Raw genomic sequence first — 20,666 nt, 5'->3', positions numbered from 1 at the left:
TCAAAAGTTTTCCAACATTTTATAGTGTCAATGATTGATGAAGTTTTCTTAAAAGCCTAGGCCAAGTGGAATGCTGAATCACATTAATGGTGATGCATTTTAATTGGTTGTTATTCATATGTCCCTTAAAACTAGGAACGCATCGGTCGGATCAAATTTTTAATTCATCCAAATCTGACCCGAAAAGTAAAGCCCTCCGCCTGCGTCCAAAATGGATTTAAGAGAGTCCATTCGACCTAAAATTTGACCCGATTTTTTAATTCTAAAACTCGCACCCGACCCTACCTAAATATATATACCAAAAATTCTTTTTTATTAGGTAAATAAGAACCTAACCGGGGGAAATGAAATAGAAAGAGATATTTTTGCAATTATCTCTAAATATATAAAGAAAATTATAATATTATGTTGGATTATATTTTTCACCCTAAACTCGAACCCTATCTCACCATCACACACACGCACAAAATCTGAGTCAAATCCGAATTTTTTAAATAAAAAGCCGTCTCGATCAAGTAGGTCGGAACAGTTGAGTCCTTGTTTTACATTGTCATCTCTATTCCCTACTTAAAACAAGTAATGAAATGCTTACTTGCTCAGTGCTTTACTTCCAAAAGCATGCAATTTGAGCAATATTTGCTACTCTGAACATCTCTTCGCTGCTTGGCCTCTAATGCAGATAACAATGAAATACAGCAGCATAAGCTTATTAATATTTCATTAATAATCTAATGAAAAAAAAACATAAATTATATACAAGAAAAAGGCGACAACGTTAAGGAAACTAAAGGTAAGATGATGGGGGTATTGGCATGCGGTGTGGGGAGCTGGAGGATGCCGAAAGGGGACGGAAGGATAGGATGTGAAGGCTGAACTTATGACAGGCTCTGTATAGTCCGCTCATTACAATGCACCCTTTGTAGCAAACGTCAGCCTATAATTGTCGGCAAGAAAAATCAACTGCTATGTTTTCGGCTGGAGCCCCTGTTGTGCCACTTGAGCGTCGTCCTGAACTTCTCAGGGAAAATAAATTTTGTTCATTAAGGGACCGTAGATGAAAGACGTTGCGTCAGAGATGAAACTTACACAAGAAAGAACGGATGAACAAATATGGGATTGCATATACACATTTGTTAAACCAGTCGTGGCTCAGAGGGTTTGGGGGCTTCTGCTGATTCCTTGGCGTTCTTTACAACCAGATCATAATTGATGGAAGCCAACTGAGACAAATTCTGTTAAAAAATAAAACTCCAGTAAATTCTACAATATGACTGCAACATTGTAATGAAGGCGCAAATGACGCTTAAACAGAGATATTAGTAATTTATCATCTGACAAGTTATAGGGGAAACTGTATAGAAAGTAGTGGTGGCCATTCTCACCTTATATGAGAAATTACTAAATGAGTACTTCACTGCAAGGGTAGGAGCACTGAAATCCGTCAAGCTGCCACATTCGTCTCCCTGGTTCATAGGCATAAGAAATCTCAGAACAGAAATGGTTCATATTTGACCGGTTCCAATAAAATATCATATCTGCACCATTCTTAAGATGCATATGGTAATCTTGATTCATGTCTCTTAAAGAATTGTTCATTCTCCTCTCTACAGACACCGACACGCCGTTATTTAGTCCTTGTTGACTGTTTATAGATTGAGCCTTTTTCTTCATCTAAAAATTGTCTATGTAATATCTTCATTCAAATGAAGTCCTATAAACTTTAGAAACTATATAGAACTAAGAAGTTGCCACCTTAAATTGCTGTGTAGCAGAAGCATCATCGAAGTATTATCCACTATAAACGGGAAAAAATAAAATGAATGTTAAAATTTGCACATACATCTTCATCTTGCACGTTGCTGAGTGACCCGCTGCTGCAGGTGTCAGTCAAATCATCCAAGTCACTACTTCCACGAGCTTGTTCATCTTCTGTGTACCGACTCATAAAGTAACTAGTGTCATGTGCTTCAGTTGATGGTATGAACATAGCCTGCATCCCAGTAAGGAAATCTCACTAAGTATTATAAATATTTTAATCTCTAATCCTCTTTACTAATTCTTCAAATGAATTTGTTTTAAAGATGAATGGCATTAAAGACCTTTTGTCTTGCAAGCGTACTCCAATTAATATCCTTGAAGAAAGCATGTAGCTTCACCTATCAGAAATATTCAATTACTGTTAACATCATTTTGACGTGTAAAGAAGTCCCTGCCAAGGGCTCTAGGCAAATTACCTCACTGGCTCCCGTCGCTCCTAGCCTTTGAACTGGATTTTCTGTTAACAGTCTGAAAGGTACCAGCAAAGCAAGGGTTTAACATAAGGAAATCTTCTCCACAATTCCTCATCCCACAAAAGAGATAAAAGGGCCCCTGTAGCCAGTCGATACTATAACCTCGGGGTTCAATATTGTTCTTATGGATGCCATTGACTATTTTTCATGATTAATTAATTCTTCCATATAAGGATGGAGCCTTATCTTTACTGTTCTGATGGATTCAGTCATAATACATTCAACATATGTTTCTAATTATCAACTAGGGAGGATTATAGGGACTCCATTCAATTTATGGTCATGCTCTTTGACAGATGCTTATGCATTGAAGGTTATTTACTAGTGCACTACTTGTCATGATCAAGTAATGAGAATTATATAACCAAAAATACTGCAGGAATGAATGGTCTACACTGAATTTTGACCATATATGAAGTCAACATCCATAAATTTTGAGAATTTTTTGTTTGTAAAGCTTACTTGTCAATCAAATCATAAGCTTCGTACGACATCTCCTCTGGTATCTTAGGCCAGGGTATATTTCTATTCATTATGTTGTCAAAAATTAGCTGCAACCATCAAGACAAAATAATAATGATGTCAATCTACAACCCCTATCAATTATATAACATTAAGAATGAAAAAAAAAATCAATGTTCAGAGGATTCTATTTGAATTGAAGGAGCTAAAATTTTTAGCTAATGAGTTAATCCTTCCAATCTTATCCAATGGTTAGACTGGAGATAAGAAAACGTAGAAATCCAGCTTTCAACTGCACCATCTTTAGGATGTAATGTCTAAAGGTAGGTTTTAGAATTATATAAAGAATTGTTCATTGCAAAATGAGCTGCTGCATTTCCTATCGTTCTTCTTATTTATCCATGTGTGAAGTTAATATGTGAATCTGCCGTCTAGAGTCTGCCAGTACTTGACAGATCAACAAAATTGTTTGCTAAAAATATTTTATCATTCTAGACCACAAGCTTTATGAGACATCAAATTAACTTAGATTTAGAGCCTATTACGATTTGAAAACAAATAAAAACAAGTGGGGCGGTGATAGGAAGGCTTCAGAATTCCTTTTCACTATTTTCCTTTCGAAATTTTGACTTAGTGGTGAAAGCAAGTGAGCCTATCATATTTTCCTTTCCACTAATACATTCATACATACACACATAACTATCACCCAAAATCGTTTGTGTGACCTACCTGTGGGGTTTCAGCATTGAATGGAGGAAGGCCTACAAGTAGCTCAAAAAGAATAATACCTACAGACCACCAGTCAGCAGTTGCACCTACAAATAAAATGGAGTAAGAAAAAAAGATAACCAAGAGCAAGAAAAAAGGAAACTTTAAACTTCATAATGCATGTGTCATCTGATTCGTAAATAGCAGCCGACCATGTCCCATTCCAAGAAGTATCTCAGGTGCTAAATAGTCAGGAGTGCCAACAACTGAATGCTTTTGACGCTGTTCTATATTTGATAAGATATGTTCTTTGGGTTCGTCATCTTCCATATATCCACTACTGCTAAATGATGGACCTGATAAGTCATCTGTACTGTTGATAAGACCAACCTTTGAGAGCCCAAAATCTGTCAACTGTAACAGAAGGGATTAAAGCTTCATTAGGAGTGACATGTAGTTTTCACATGGCAGGATCCAAATTACAAGGGCTCAACAACATTGCAAGAATTTTTCTTTTTGCATAGTCTATCTTTGTGTAGCAACAATTTTATGATGTAATGACCTTGATGTGCCCATCTTGACCAATCAACAAGTTGTCTGGTTTCAGGTCCCTATGAATAACATTTAAAGAATGCAAATACTCCAATGCAAGAACCTGCAAAATATAAAACAATGTGCACCAATGAGGGAACTTTATTGTGTCCAAATCAGGTATACGCAGTCTTCTTATAAAATGCTAGATAAGATCGTGGCCCTTACAATTTCTGCAATATATACACGCCCCATATCTTCATCTAAGCAGCCTAGATTTCGCAATAAAGAGTAAAGATCTCCACCATTTAGATACTCCATGACCAAGTAAAGATTTTCTCTACACGTGAAGGAGTAAAAGAAACGGACCTGTTTGATCATCACATGTATCCATATCAGCAAGTTACAAACAGATTGCATCCCCTAAAACTATTATAATGTCGAGTCTCACCACAAAAGGATTGCGGACAGATATTAGGATGTTACGCTCAGCTAAAATACTTTCAACCGCATTTTTTCGAATCATGTCTGCCTTCTTCAAAACCTGTAGAAGTAGAAGTAATATTTAGTTACGACAAACAATTAACAGGTAAAATGCGATAGTAAGTGTCAGCCATTTTCTGGTTATATATACACCTACCTTTATAGCAAATAAGTCTCCAGTTGCCCTTTTCCTAGCAAGGAAAACTCGCCCAAATGCTCCTCTGCTGATTGGCTTTATTATTTCAAAATCTTCTATACATGTTCGATCCTTAGTGCATGGATTGATCGGACTTGCACGTAGACTACGAATTGTATTATCGTCATCTACTGAGCTATCTTCATCAGGCACATTATTTGATGAGTCAACTTTTTCATCCTCTATCTGCCCACAAAGTTGCACATATTTTTCCCTATAAAAAGAAAAAGAAACAAATATATATGAGAAAGTGTTGATGAATATAGCATAAAGACCAGCCAATATAAAGTTATTAAATGAAACATAGGCTAAAATCCATATTAAGATTTGCCAATTAATTTAACTAAATAGAATCTATTAACAAACTGGAAAAAGTAGTGTGACTATAAAAATTGGGATAAGGTTAACTTACTGTAGTAGTTTTTCTATTCGTCTCCCAAAAGTTTCTACAACAAGGGCATCTGCCTTCCTATCTTGGATGGCATATTTTAGTTCATCCAGGCGTTCAAGCATAAATTCCAATGTATTGTAATCGCAATCATTTGCATTTCCAACAGCATGAGCAATATCTAAAAGCTTTTGTATCTGCAAATTTAAGACAAAAACTCTAAAATCAACACCAGAGTATGCATCTTGAACTCTCAATCAATTGAAACTGATGGTGATAAGATCTCTGTTTAGAAATCACATGATGGTAATCATGAATGTTTTAAGTTCGAGATGCTAACTAATGCAAAACAGAATACCACAGAAACTAGAGTTTGAAGGAAAATAAAACTACAATGTAGTCAGTGCAGAAAGCAAACATGAAAATACAACATTTCCCAACAGCAAATAAAATAATAATAATAATACATCAAATCAGTGGACTGCATTTATGATGTAGAATCACACTGGATGTAAATAAATCTACGTTAAGAAAGTATGTAACAACAGGGACCATGCTATAAACAAAATCAGGAAGGGCGTCTGAATAAGTATTTAAAGAGAATTGATTGAAGACAAGGTTAACCACATAGAAATATAACTTATGAAAATGATAACCTGTTGGTGATTCTCAAGCTCTGCTATTCTTCTCCGTCCACTCAACAGCAATTCAATCTGGCTAGTTCTTGGAGTTAACAATGGTGATCGTGGTGTCAAGCTTCCTCCTGATGAAGCTTTTGTGCATAGATCGAGTGTGGTTACATTTATATGTGTTTCACATGTTACATCATGCAGAACATTCAGATCCTCCATAAGAAATCCATTATCAACATCAGGAACACAATCAAGCATGTCATCAGAATATTGACGTGAATGATTGCTATGTTTTGGTGAAAAGTCATCGATATCTTCATGTATACTTGATGTAGAAACTCTTGTAGCCTCATAACTTCCACGTGGAATGTCTATACTTTTTGGTGTCCATGAATCAAGAATTTTGTCAAGGGTTTCTGCAACTCTTTCAAGACGTTCATTCACAGTTAAGCCTTTCAAGTCACATCTATCAGCTATGGTACATATTCGAGAGTGCTCTTCCACATGTACAACTGGTATTTCAACCTCACAAATTCGGCAAATCATTGAATTTTCATATGTTACACTTTGATGATCACCCCAGAATGGCCAAGAAGTTTTTGGTGCTTTGGAAGATTGAGGATGGCATGATGGAGTTTCTAGAGGTTCATTTCTGGGAGTTGGAGTCTCATCTTTAGCGTGAGATTGTTCCGTTCTACTTTTGGTATTTGAATCTGGTGTTTCATGTCCTTTACGATTTCTATCAGCTGCAGATGGGAGTTTCTTCCAAGATGACATCCTATAGCTGCTTGAAGCTGAATCAGCACTTTTGGCAGTGTCAACCTCTGCAGTTACATGTGCACTACTTAAATTTTGGCCAACATATTCTTGTTTGCTTTTCTCTTGCCCTTGTGGTTTCTTCATCTGTGTCTCACTCTCCGCCCTTCCATCACTTACTTGATTACTGATATCTTGGCGTGCAAAGTCATACATCTGTTCTGGATAAACTCCAAGATCACTAAACTGATGAAGTCCCAGAATGTGGTTTTCCTCGTAACCACTCTCTTTATGGAACTGCACAAGCCGGGTGCACCTCGTTAGAATAAAAAGCAGGCGGGTATGTAATTGTTTGGGAACTCCCATTGATAGCTCCTGCCGTCTGTCATCTAAATTCTGAACAATGCCTTCACATTTGACCCAGAACTCACAAGCTGGCATCTTTGCACACCGCTGAGCTACAACCAGCAAATCCTCCAAAGTCACTTTCCATTCAGGATTAGTATCTGATGTCTTTTCAAGATTCTCCACCAAATCTCCAGCAAAAACACCCAAATCAGCGTTCACTTCCTCCTTTAATCCGTCAAACTTCATCCTGGTTGCAAGCAGAACCTCCTGAAAATTGGATTCATTATATACATTTATGAGCCTATTATAGCTAAACAAGGAGATAAACCCAAATCCAGAAGCTGCTAAGAAATTTAAGTAGAGTTTAACGGAAGCTATAAAAAGCTCTTTAATTGTGTATTTTGAAGCCATTGTGAGGAACGAAGATCTTAGTAAAAAATAGTTATAGACTTGAAGAATTGCTCATTAAATAACTCGCAGTTTGTTCCCTTTTTCTTTTTCATTTTTTCTTTTTCCTTCCAATTTTTGCGGTTCTACTTTAATTAAAAAGGAGCAAGTTACCTCCATGCGGCCTAAAGCACGAGATTTCTTTAGAGGAAAAGGCCGTACTCCTTTAGAATTAAGCTCATGAGAGAAGCTTTTCACGTCAGAAGCTTTCTTCCTCCGCCCACTGGTGACGCGCAGTATAGCCCGGAAACGTGGTGACTGCATTTTCTCGGCAAAACCAACATGATTACTCCACTAAATACAAACAACATTACAAAAATATTTCTGCGAGATTATACTTACTACATGCTACTATCTAACATGTCTAGTTCATTCCAAATAAAACTTCTCTTCAATTTACCTCCGTACTGAGTGGTGATGGAGCCTCGAGTGATTTTGATTGAGTCCATGGAGACTTTTTCCCTACAAACACTCAAGAAAACGAAATTATTTATTCGTTCATTACCACAAATTCTCAACTTACTCATCTTTACTTGGGATTTCTTCGACCAAGGTAAAATCAATAGAGTGTTTTTTTAATGGATAGTAAAAACAATCCTAAAAACCCAACAGGTAAAAAAACGCGATTCTATATATAGAGAGAGGAAGAGGGAGAAGAAAGTGTTGGATACCTTGATAAATGGGGTTGGGATTGGGAAGTTGAGAAGTATAGGCTTCAATTCCTTCCTTTAGCTTTTCCTTATTAGGGACTTTTCCTAGCTTAACATCTACATTTCCAAGATTCGAAGGCTTTCTGGCAGAGGTAGAAGAAGAGCACCTGAGAGGAGACGGAAGCGGAGACGATCTCGTCCTAATGCGGTTCAATCCAAGTGTAGAGGCTAGAATTATGGAATCATCGTCGCGGCTCATGTTCTGTTCTAACGATTCGCTCATACCGTAATTATCAAAATGACCAAAATCATAATCATTAACTTCGTCTTCGGCTTCATCGTCGTCGTCATTCTCGAGGCCATCGCCGTTGCTACCGCTAACGTCCGATTTCTCCGGAGGTTCGCTCCACGACCGTTGAATAGGGATCCCGGGGATCTTACGGAGCTTCGAAGTCGATGAAGATGGTGATGACGTCGACATCGTAACCGTCATCTTTTCCGTCGGTGTCCGCGTTGAGTCATTATTATTATCCGTCGACGACATGTCGCTTGTTGTTTCATTCAATGCATTACGATGAAGCGTAACTTTATTGTTGAATTATGATGATCAATTGATCATCACGTAACGAAAGAGGAGAGAATGTACGCTGTTTTTTCCTTCTTCTTTTTTTGAAAAAAAATAATTTTAAATTGTGAAGAAAATAAATAATTTAGAGGAAGGAGAAGAAAATCCGGGAAATCATTTTGGGAGAGAAAAGGAAGAGTAAGGTCTCGCGGGAATGGTGCGTTTAAGGTACACAGCAAGGAGTTTGTTTATATATATATATATATATATATATATATATATATATATATATAATTAGGGAAAAATACGCATCCAGTACCTAAACTATTAATTTAGATCCATTTTAGTACCCAAACTTTCAATCTTTTCAAAATCATACCTAATGTTTTGTTTTTATTTCATTTTAATATTACATCGTTAAAAACTTAACGCATTTAATACCTAAATTATCAAATTTTATTCGTTTTAGTATTTAAACTTTCAATTTTATTTTAAAATTAACATTAAATTTTGAACAGTGTTACTAAAATAAAATAAAAACTAAACTTTAGATATGATTTTTAAAAAATTAAAAGTGTAGATACTAAAACAAATTAAAAGTAATAGTTAAGATACTAAATACGTAATTTACCCTATATATTATTACTATTATTATTTCAGTTTTGGGAAGCAAAAAGAAAACGTGCATTCCGCGAACTCGTGAGCCTTATCAACAGAACAGTTGCCAACTTAAAACCGGCCCGCGCCTTTTATACAAGTGTTCGCTGCTACTGTTACTATCTATTTCATTCTTTTTTTTCAATTAAAAATATTTTTTCTAAAGTCAATATAATAAAATAATATATATATATATATATGATATTTGAACTAGATACTTTCATCTAAATTGATATTTAAATGCTTTTACTTTATAGTTGATATCTAAACTATGCAGATTTTCTCAAATTGGTATTTAAATATCTACTAACTTTTTGCTCCCGAACTAGTACTAAACTTTAATTATATTTATTATTTTGATACTTTTGTTAATGCTTAATACAAAAGTAAGTGAATAAATTATATTTCAAATTGATTTTTGGTGTTTAAAGAATTTTTTGTTAAAAATGAATGTCTAACGTTTTCTCCATTACTATTTTAGGTGATCGAGCATCACCAACCATTAAAAAACTCCGTTAAGTGGCTCGTTTCACATTCTGGTAATTTTTAAAAAAATTATTTAAAAAGTTAAAAAATTATTTAATAAAAACCCAAAAATTTCAAAATTATTAAAAACCCCTAAAACTTTAAAAACACCCTAATTTCAATCTTTTACCTACACCGACCGTCGCTTTTGTTATTGTTGTCATCGACCAAGACTACCTTCGAATGTGCCTTCACCCGAAGATCATTCCCCCCAAAAAAATAGGGGTGAGCGTTCGATCGAGCCGAGTCGAGTTAAAAAAATTTTAGTTGACGATTCCTATTTTACAACTCAAAGTTGACTTGAAATTTTTTCGAGACGAGTTTATAAAATTCAAGTTGATTCGAATTTTTGAGTTTCTGTTTAAATTTAATTGTAAATATTTATAATATTATGATATTATTTGATTCCAATTTCAATGATTTTTATAACCATATAAAATAAATGTATATTTTTTCATATGTTATATACATATCTCATACAAATTCGAGATACTCAACTCAAACTTAAAAATCAATCCACTAATTACTAAAAATTTCAAGTTATTCTAGTTGTATTTTACAACCCGGTTTGAACTTGAAATTTTTTCGAGTTCAGTCGAGTTTATGAAATTACAACTCAAAGTCAACATAAGTCGAGTTTTCTAAAGTCAAGTCGAGTCGAAAAAATCAAGTTTTCAAGTCGAGTTTTGCTTACCCCTACCCCAAACAGCCACCGTAAAACCACACCACAACGATAAAATCGATGATAAACGCAACGAACGACGAACTTTGAAAACAGTTGGAATTCATGACACACGACGAATTCGACGACTATATCTACGATAAGGATAACGGCGGAAGACAAGGGAGATTACAAGGGTGTCGACAGTCGTGGTTGGTAAGTGTTGGGATTTTCGGAAGCTCGACTCGATAACTGGAACGGTTTGCAAAAAGGGGTCGGAACGGTTTTTGTGTTTAGGGAGTAAGGAGATTCAAATCTAGAGAGTTCCACAGCGATTTATAGTGGTTCAACTTCTCAACCAAGTCTACATCCACTACCTTAGCTCCTCACCAAGGATTTTCCAACAAATTCACTAATTTGTTCTTTTTTTTAAGGACAAAGAGATAACCTTTACAACTCCCTAGTTTTTCAATGGCTAAACCAGAACCTTTCCCTAGCTTTTACACGGGCTTAGCTAGAACCTTTCCCTTTTACAAAGGATAAGAAACGTAAACAAAAAAACCTCTCTAAGGTAGGTGTTTACAAGATTGAGCTCACAAGAACAAAATATTTACAAGAGAAAGATGAAATAAGAATGAAAAACTCTTCTCTTGTGTTTGATTGCTTAGATGGTTGTTTTCTTGCTTCTTCAAGTGTCTTTAGCTTGTATTTATAGCTTGGAATGTGTTTGAAGTCATATATAGCCGTTGGGGATGTTTTGGAGCCGTTTGGGGATGATATTTCTACTCAAAAAGGCTGCTCATAACATGGTGCATCGGTACACTATCAAGGTGCATCGGTACACTATCAAGGTGCATCGATACCCCTTCATTAAATTCAAATAAACTAGTTGTTACCAGCCATTGCAGCCAGGGTTCATGGATGCACAACCGGGTGCATCGATGCACTAATTGCATTCGAAATGGAGTGCATCGATGCACAGTGCATGGATGCACTGCAGGTGCATGGATGTACTACAGGGTGCATGGATGCACTTTGACACCCTTTATCATTTTTGCTCAAATCCGAATTTAATGGACTTTGAATAAATTCAATTCAAGTCCAAAAACATTTTTGCCTTAAATTTGTTATATCGAAACATAATTTAACAGTAAGGGATAAGGTAAGCTTAGGGTTAGGGTTTTAGGATTTATTTTAGGGATTTTTAGAGATTTTGGGTTTGTTTTTGTACTTTTAGAAAATTGAAGATTTTTTAAATATAATAATTTTTGTATTTTTTATTTTCAATAAAAAATTTCAAAATTACCAGAACGTGATACGTGTCACTTAACATAGTTTTTTAACGGTAGTTAAGGTCTGAAAACCTAAAACGGTAATTGAGAAAGCGTTAGTCACCTAAACGTTAATTATATTTATTATTTTGATACTTTTGTTAATGTAACACCCCTAACCCGTATCCGACACGGATACAAATTTGAGGTGTCACATTGGTTGTTCAAAACATGTACTTTTATAAAAACCATAAAAATTTTAAACTTTCATTACTATAAGGTTATTCTTTTACATATATATGTTCAAAACATTACCAAACTCCATCAGAGCATACATACTTAATGACTTTGTTTACATGCCAACATGCTAAATTACATAACAAGACATACTTTACAAAATATTTCTGATCTGATCTTCAAGTAGAGATATGTTGTTCGGCTGGTCCTAAGCTTGATCTTCTTGCTTATCAACAGCTATGTGTAAGACGCTTACACACTAAGTCATAGACTTAGTGAGACATGTAAATACATAATGTAAGCTCTTATTAAACTACCAATTGCATGTACATATCATGTAACACAACATCATTCTTGTATATATACTTAAAACCATCATTAACATGCTTATCATTACTTATTTTATCATCACTAATTCCTTTTTATCATATGAGTATATACTTGACATAAACATATAATGTAAACTCTACATCACAACAATGCATGAACCATTACTAATATCATATCATACACAAGCACATATCATCTCATATAACAAATACACGTATGTACTTATATTATTATCCTCATTCTTATTATCATATGATCCTGAACTTATCATTTATACTCGTTATATAGCACAGATACCATTTCCCAAAGGAACACACATAATATCATAGCAAGTTATTTATTATCTTGAAAGCCCAAGTATACTTCTGCGAACTTAAGGTATGTGAGTACATAAAGGTACTGCACATATATTGTTACCACAGCTCGTATAATTCCCACTAGGGGAGCGTAGAGTTTGTCCCGAAGGACCACTATGTCCCGAAAGACTACATAGAACATATATGTCCCGAAGGACTACGTAGAACCCTCGACTCTTAGCATGCCAACTATACCCCTAGCTCTCGTAACACATAACATGGGCGTTATTATTTATGTTATCACATATTCATATCATACACACATAAAAGCTCATGGCTTCTTATCACATATATCGTGTAATACTCACATGGAGTCTCATATCTTCTTATCATATATCTCATATCATAAGTTCTTGTATTCATATAACATATCATCCCGTAGTTCATGTCATTTCTTATAAAACTTACTTATATCATGTAGCACATATATAGTTCATATCATATGGTTCATATCTTTTCATTTATCTATGTTTTATCCTTTTATATTCATATAAATCACATACATGTAATACATACAAGGCATATTCACACATACATACATTCACACAGATCACATATAGAAATGCACTTACCTCTAACATATGCATGGACTCAGGTACATCTAAGCATCATATCCTTATATACTTGTATTTACATACTCATGTAACCTAATATAGGAATTAGACTTATCAAAATTCTTAATTCCATAGCATAACTTACTCTTATCATCATGAACTCACCTTGGTTACTTGCCAATAACAAACTCTTGTTCTCTCTCGTGAATCTTACTTTGACAGCCTATCTGAACTTTACTTTCGATCAATATCTACACAAATACAATATTTAATGAATGTCGAGATTCAAATTACTTGATAAGATTCATATCAATAAAAACTCTCATTTCAACTTTCCAACTTAAGTGGTATCGGTACTACCCTCACAGTACTGGTACCTCTATGTTAGGGTATCGATACCCCTACCCCGGTATCGATACTAAAATTAGATTCGATGTTCCCTGGTATCGATACTCTTCACATAGGTATCGATATTGTTCATACATGTATCGATACCCCATACATCAATTCCTCATAAATTGCCTTGTAATAACGGTACCCACTCAACAGGTACCGATACCCCTAACCCATAAAATGCTTCTTAGCCTGAAAATTTCCAATACTTAACCCCCAAACTCTCATTATTTACCTCTCTTCATGCCCTTAAACTTATCCATACACATATAAACCCTCTTTAAACACTATAACACTTCATTATCTTCAATATCTCACTATAACTCTTAAATCAAAGAATTTCATCAAACTTTCCATGTGTTCTAAATTCATTTATAATGCTTTAAACTTCTTAATCCTTCTAATGACAAATCAAATTCATCAATAAAACTTTAAAAAGCTCTTTATATCAAAAATTCATTTCTAAACCATTAATAAAATTTCCTTTCTAATTCTCTCTTCTTAATGTTTTAAGCTTATATAAGATTTCCTTAAGCTTATATAACACTCAAAGAATAAAACCCAACTTAAAAATTCAAGAATTAACCATATAAATTAAAACTCACCGTTGAGTCTTGAGCTTGAGCACACGGGAAGAAGAAAGCAAGAAAAAAAAGAGTTTCCAGATAACTCTCCCACCCCACGTGTTTAACTTTTATTTAAAGGGGAAATATCCTTTAAAAGAAAAAGACAATTATACCCTTTCAATCTTTCCATAATTACAATTTAATCTAATACTGAAATATTCCTATTTAAGTCCTTGAACTTTTTAATTTTTCCTAAATTGATCCCTAAATTACTAAAATTCTCATTTTAGTCACTAACCTAGATTTCGGGATGTTACAAATCTCCCCCTTTAAGAAAATTCGTCCTCGAATTTTCACTTCATAGCAAGATATAGCAATCCTTTATAATACTCAACAATTCTTGGTTTACCCTTACTATTAACCTTATACTCCTATACAGTCATCCCTTGAAATTCAATACATATAACCTCTATGATTGTCATTACTTGCACAACATCTAATTTTAAACTTCTACTCATACTATATACAAACTCAACATAACTTATTCACTTGAAAACCATGCCCTACTAATTAATCTCTAACAGTTCATTACTTATCGCTTCAAACCAAATCTTTCACTTGTTCTTATAATTGCCACTAACAAATACTATGTTGATTCCAAATCTATTAAACCCAAACTACTTCACCATATTATTGAAATTACCTGCAATAATCTCTGGATCCTCAAAATCTTCATTTGCATCCAAATTATAAACTCGTGCAGTTGGATGCATATTATGTTGAGTGAATGACTCAGATTGATTTCTTCTACGACCTCTACCTCTACTTCTCTGAGATACCATAACAGACCTCTCTCTCTGTACCGTCTCCTCAGTCATAAGTGGACAATCTCGAATAAAATGTTCAACATCACCACATCTAAAATAGGCTCCTGAAATCACTCTACATACTCATGTATAATTCTTTCCACAATATGAACATTGCCTGGATTGGTTGAGATTTGATTTTCTAGTAGTAGAAGTAGATGATTCCAATATATCATGAGTTAGAGAATCCAATTCTCTATTTTTTTATGGCGAGGAGCTCGACGAAGTACCCATTCTCTTAGACTTCTGAACTTTCTGCTCTTTAAATCTCTCGCTCTGAGCTCTTTCTAGAGCTTTAGCTCGATTAACCACTTTTTAAAACGATGACAAATTCAGGGCTATCAACAAATCTCTTAGCCTAGGGAGAAAACCCTCCACAAACCAATCACATACATCCTTCTCAGTCAGAATAAGCTCAGCGGCAAAATGACTTAACTTAATAAACTCACATTCATATTCATACACTGTATAATTCCCTTTTTTTCAAATTCAAAAATTCTTGTTTCATCTGTCTAATATATTGGTCACCAATGTACTTACGCTAGAATTCTTTCAAAAAGAATAACCATGTCACTTGATCAACTCTCAATCTCATGGTGACATTTGTCCACCATATTCTAGCTTGTTCCCGTAATAGCGAAACTGTAACACCCTTAACCCATATCCGACCCGAATATGAGTCTGAGGTGTCACATTGACTTTTCCAACTTTGTCACTTAAAGAAAAACAGGGAAATTTTAAACTTTCATTAAAACAAAATACGTTAATTTATATAAAAGATATCACGAAATACAAAATCGATCAGAGCATTCGTAATTAACAACTTATTACATGCCAACACTCTATACACAACCCAAAATACCAACTTTGCCAATTACTTCTGATCTGATCTTTTAGTAGTGCTCTTCTTGTTTCCTGGTACCTTCGTGTAAATCAATTACACGCTAAGTCATAGACTTAGTGATGCAATAAATAAACATGCAGCTATAGATTCATGAATATGCATTCTTACCATTTGATCATGACATTTCAATATGCATGTATATATTTCACTATAACCGATATAATCATGTCATGTACATATGAAACTTATCTTCTTGTATAACTTTCACATTAATTTATCTTTCAATTGCCCATGTACATTATTGAGAACAGAGGTATTTGAGTACATTGAGGTTGTGCACTAAAGCTATCACCACAGCTCAATAAATTTCTTCATGGGGCACTGAACATTTGTTTAGTATTTGTCCCGAATGACCACTATGTCCCGAAGGACCACTGGATACGTCTTGAAGGACCACTAGATACGTCCCAAAGGACTAATATACCCTCGACTCTTGGCATGCCAACTATACCTATAACTCTCGTATCATATAACATGGGCTTTAATATGAATACATTTCTCATTTCATATCTCTTTCATCACTTTTCATATAAACCCATAATCTTTTCCATTATTTCACATACCTGGATTATATTCTCTGGCAATGATATTAATTCATTCAATGTCATATGAACATATAATGAATTATGCATGCAATCACTATTACAGTAGTATATGTATGCATATACATGGGTATGGAATCATTAATTCAACTATCAGAGATAGACTTATCACAAGTCTTGTCTCTATACACTTTAACTATAAAATGCACTCACCTTAGTCTTGCTTTGATTCGATTCTAATTCTTCGATTGTTCTGGAATAAGATTACGCTCTAAATCTACATAGTAATACATTGATACTTATCAGCATACGAATTGATATATTCCAAACTATTAATCCTTAGGCTAAAAGAAAGCTATTTCCATCTCTTACTGAAGGTATGCATCGATGCACTACACCATGTATCGATGCATCCCTAGACGGGTGCATCGATGCACTACCCATGCATCGGTGCATAAATCATATTCGATGTTTGTATTTTAAGCAGGTGCATCGATGCACTAATGGCATTCGATGTTCATTTATTTTAAATGAGTGCATCGATACACTCCATGTGCATCGATGCACCTTCAACAAATTCTAGGATTTTCTCTTGATGCATCGGTACACTTTGAATATGAACTGATGCACTCTGCCCAGAATTCATTTCTTGAACCCGAAAACTTATCCATTTCAGCTTAAATCTTTCATGTTTCATCCCCTTTTATATTCTTAACTCCAGTACACATACTTAAACCAATCTATACTCATTTATTTCATATTAAACCTCAGAATCCTATCCTCCTTGTGAAATCCAAGAATTATACCAACTTTGCAACTTGATTTAATTCCACTTCTAACCCTTAATATCTCTTAACTAGATTGATGACAAGTCAAATTTAACTTCCAATTCTAGATATGAACTCTATTCCAAGATTTCATTCAAGAACCTCTAATCTTTAATCTCTTCTAACTCTATCATCCTTTTATTTTAAGATAACCTAAGCTTTCCTTAAGCTTAGTTATCATCTAATAATCAAAACCAATCTTAAATTTAACAAGAAACTCAATAATCAGAAAACTCACCTTTATTTTGCTTTACACGTACAAGGAAGAAAGAAGAAGAAAAGAACTCTGGAAGTCTTTGTGTTCTCCCCTCTTCAACCCACGTGGATACATATATAACCTTTCTTTTCTTATTTCATTGTAAATGACCTCTTTGCTCTTCTATTCTTTCTTCCTTTTAATACAATTTCATACAATAATTTACAAATAAATCTTTATACTATTCAATCATTCTATTTTAATCACCAAATCATGAGACTTTACAATTTAGTCATTAACCTGGTATTGAGGATGTTATAAATCTCCCCCTTAAGAAAATTTGTCCTCGAATTTTCATTATGCAAAGAGATAGGGGTACTTAATCCTCATATCCTCTTCACGCTCTCATGTTGCTTCCTCTACTTTATGATTCCTCCACAAGACTTTAACCAATGGAATAGTCTTGTTTCTTAGTTGTTTAACCTCATGAGCTAGTATTTGAATAAGTTACTCTTTATAAGTCAAATTTGGTTAAACCTCGATCTCTTTAGTATTCATGATATGGGATGGATCATATTGATACTTCCAAATCATTGAGACATGAAAGACATTGTGTATCTTTTCCATTTCATATGGAAAAGCTAGCTGATATGCTACTGATCCTACTCTCTTAATAATCTCATAGGGTCCAATAAACCAAGGACTCAATTTTCCTTTAATCCAAATCTCAGAACCTTCTTCCAAGGAGAAACTTTAAGAAACACTTTGTCTCCAACTTGATATTCTATTTCCTTTCTCTTTAAATCTACATATGATTTCTGTCTATCAGCTACTGTTTTGATGTTACTCTGAATCACTTGAACTTTTTCTTCCATTTCCTGAATCAACTCGGGACCAATAATTTCTTTATCATTAAGCTCAAACCAATTCAAGGGCATACGACATCTTCTTCCATAAATAGCTTCATAGCGAGCCATTTTAATGCTTGACTGATAACTATTGTTATATGCAAATTCAGCAAGTGGCAAATACATTTACCACGATCCTTTGAATTCGATTACACAAGCTTTAAGCATATCCTCCAGAATTTGGATAGTTCACTCGGATTGTCCATCGGTCTGAGGATGAAATGTTGTACTAAAGTTCAACCGAGTTCTCAATGCTCCATGTAATGATTTCCAAAATCGCGATGTGAATCTAGGATCTCGATCAGAAATTATAGAAACAGGTATACCATGTAAATGTATAATTTCTCTAACATATCCCTGAATGATTCTTTCCACAATGTGGGCATTGTCTAACTTGACTCTGATTAGCTCTCCTAGCTCCAGATCCCACTGACTGAGTTTGTCTACCTCTCATCGGATTCGATCCTCTAGCAGAGGATGCCACTGACTCTGATCTCCCTTGGGGTCCAGAACCAGCATCTTTGCCCCTTTTTGATGGTGCAGAACTTGAAGAAGCACCCGTTCTTTTGACTGTCTGAGCTCTTGAATTTTCAAATCTCTCATTCTGAGCTCTTTCCAAAGCTTTAGCACAATTGACTTCCTCTTGAAATGAGGATAGATTCAATACAATCAGCATTTCCTTCAACCGAGGACGTAACCCTTCTACGAACCATTCACAAGCATCCCTCTCTGTAGGAACAAGCTCGGCAGCAAAGCGACTCAACTTATTGAATTCACACTCGTACTCATATACAGTGTGATTTTATTGATTCAAATTCATGAACTCTTATTTCATCTGTCGAACAAATTGATCTCCGATGTACTTATGCTTGAATTCTTCTAAAAACAATGACCAAGTTACTTGATTACTAGACATCCTCAATGTAACATTGGTCTACCAAATCCTTTCTTGCCCTCTTAACAAGGAAATTACTCCATCTAGCTTATCAGCATAGAAACAATGAAGTCCCTCAAGCATGACTTTCACGTCATTAAGCCAAATGTCTACAGTAATAGGACCTTCCTCAGCTTCCCCTCTAAACTCTGGAGATCCTAAACCCTTCAACTCTTTCGCAATATTCATTTTCGGAGTTGAAGTAGTAGGAGGTTGGAAATCTGTCAATACCGCGTCTAACATTCTAAATAATACATCTTGTTCATTCACAAGTACTCCAGAGGGTGTCTGTTCTTCACTCTGCCTGGCCAGGGCAGGTGAATTGCTACTTTCAGCGGGTCTATCATCTCTCGCTTCATTTCTAGAACTACCATGTCCGGACATTTATTAAGACACAATAATATCATTCTATTAGTAAAACATCATACTTACTATTCTATCAGATCAGAGGTTTTCACAAATATGTTGGCATGTATACATTATAAGACACTCTAGACTTTAGTTTATGCCGAGAATCAACTAAACCATAGGCTCTGATACCATTAAATGTAACACCCCTAACCCGTATCTGACCCGAATATGAGTCTGATGTGTCACATTGACTTTTCCAACATTGTCACTTAAAGAAAAACAGGGAAATTTTAAACTTTCATTAAAACAAAATACGTTAATTTATATAAAAGAGATCACTTAATACAAAATCGATCACAACATTCGTAATTAACAACTTATTACATGTCAACACTCTATACACAACCCAAAACACCTATTTTGCCAATTACTTCTAATCTGATCTTTTAGTAGTGATGCTATTATTGCCACTTCTAGTACTGCTCTTCTTGTTTCCTGGTAGCTACGTGTAAATCACTTACATGCTAAGTCATAGACTTAGTGAGGTAATAAATAAACATGTAGCTATAGATTCATGAATATGCATTCTTACCATTTGATCATGATATTTCAATATGCATGTATATATTTCACTATAACCGATATAATCATGTCATGTACATATGAAACTTATCTTCTTGTATCACTTTCACATTAATTTATCTTTCAATTGCCCATGTATATTATTGAGAACAGAGGTATTTGAGTACATTGAGGTTCTGCACTAATGTTGTCACCACAACTCAATAAATTCCCTCATGGGGCACTGAACATTTGTTCAGTATTTGTCCCGAAGGACCACTGGATACGTCCTGAAGGACCACTGGATACGTCCCGAATGACCACTGGATACATCCCGAATGACTAATATATCATCAACTCTTGGCATGTCAACTATACATATAGCTCTCGTATCATATAACATGGGCTTTAATATGAATACATTTCTCATTTCATATCTCTTTCATCACTTTTCATATAAACCCATAATATTTCCCATTATTTCACATACCTGGATTATATTCTCTGGCAATGATATTCGTTCATTCAATGTCATATGAACATATAATGAATTATGCATGCAATCACTAT

At 34.8% G+C, this 20,666-nt stretch overlaps 1 protein-coding gene across 2 annotated transcripts; it reads right to left on the bottom strand.

Moving 5' to 3' along the window:
• Window positions 1–1,115: 1,115 nt before the first annotated feature.
• On the bottom strand, window positions 1,116–8,510 carry LOC120124867 (probable serine/threonine protein kinase IRE). Of its 2 annotated transcripts, XM_039143436.1 has the most exons (17): window positions 7,914–8,510; window positions 7,643–7,704; window positions 7,357–7,500; window positions 5,716–7,062; window positions 5,084–5,256; window positions 4,633–4,885; window positions 4,444–4,536; window positions 4,221–4,361; window positions 4,024–4,116; window positions 3,674–3,875; window positions 3,483–3,568; window positions 2,754–2,842; window positions 2,235–2,286; window positions 2,100–2,156; window positions 1,841–1,990; window positions 1,383–1,463; window positions 1,116–1,232 (listed from the first exon to the last, which is right to left on the bottom strand). In XM_039143436.1, exons 1-17 carry the CDS (start codon window positions 8,434–8,436, stop codon window positions 1,134–1,136), a joined length of 3,645 nt encoding a protein of 1,214 aa, XP_038999367.1. In that variant the 5' UTR covers window positions 8,437–8,510; the 3' UTR covers window positions 1,116–1,133. The 2 variants fall into 2 exon arrangements, with proteins under 2 accessions (XP_038999367.1, XP_038999368.1); XM_039143437.1 differs by lacking the exon at window positions 4,221–4,361 and having other exon boundaries at window positions 7,914–8,167.
• Between the last annotated feature and the right edge of the window lie 12,156 nt (window positions 8,511–20,666).

The sequence above is a fragment of the Hibiscus syriacus genome, unplaced genomic scaffold (assembly GCF_006381635.1).
Source record: "Hibiscus syriacus cultivar Baekdansim isolate YM2019G1 unplaced genomic scaffold, ASM638163v2 tig00110429_pilon, whole genome shotgun sequence".
Classification (NCBI taxonomy): domain Eukaryota; kingdom Viridiplantae; phylum Streptophyta; class Magnoliopsida; order Malvales; family Malvaceae; genus Hibiscus; species Hibiscus syriacus.
This window is presented reverse-complemented; position numbering and strand designations above follow the sequence as displayed.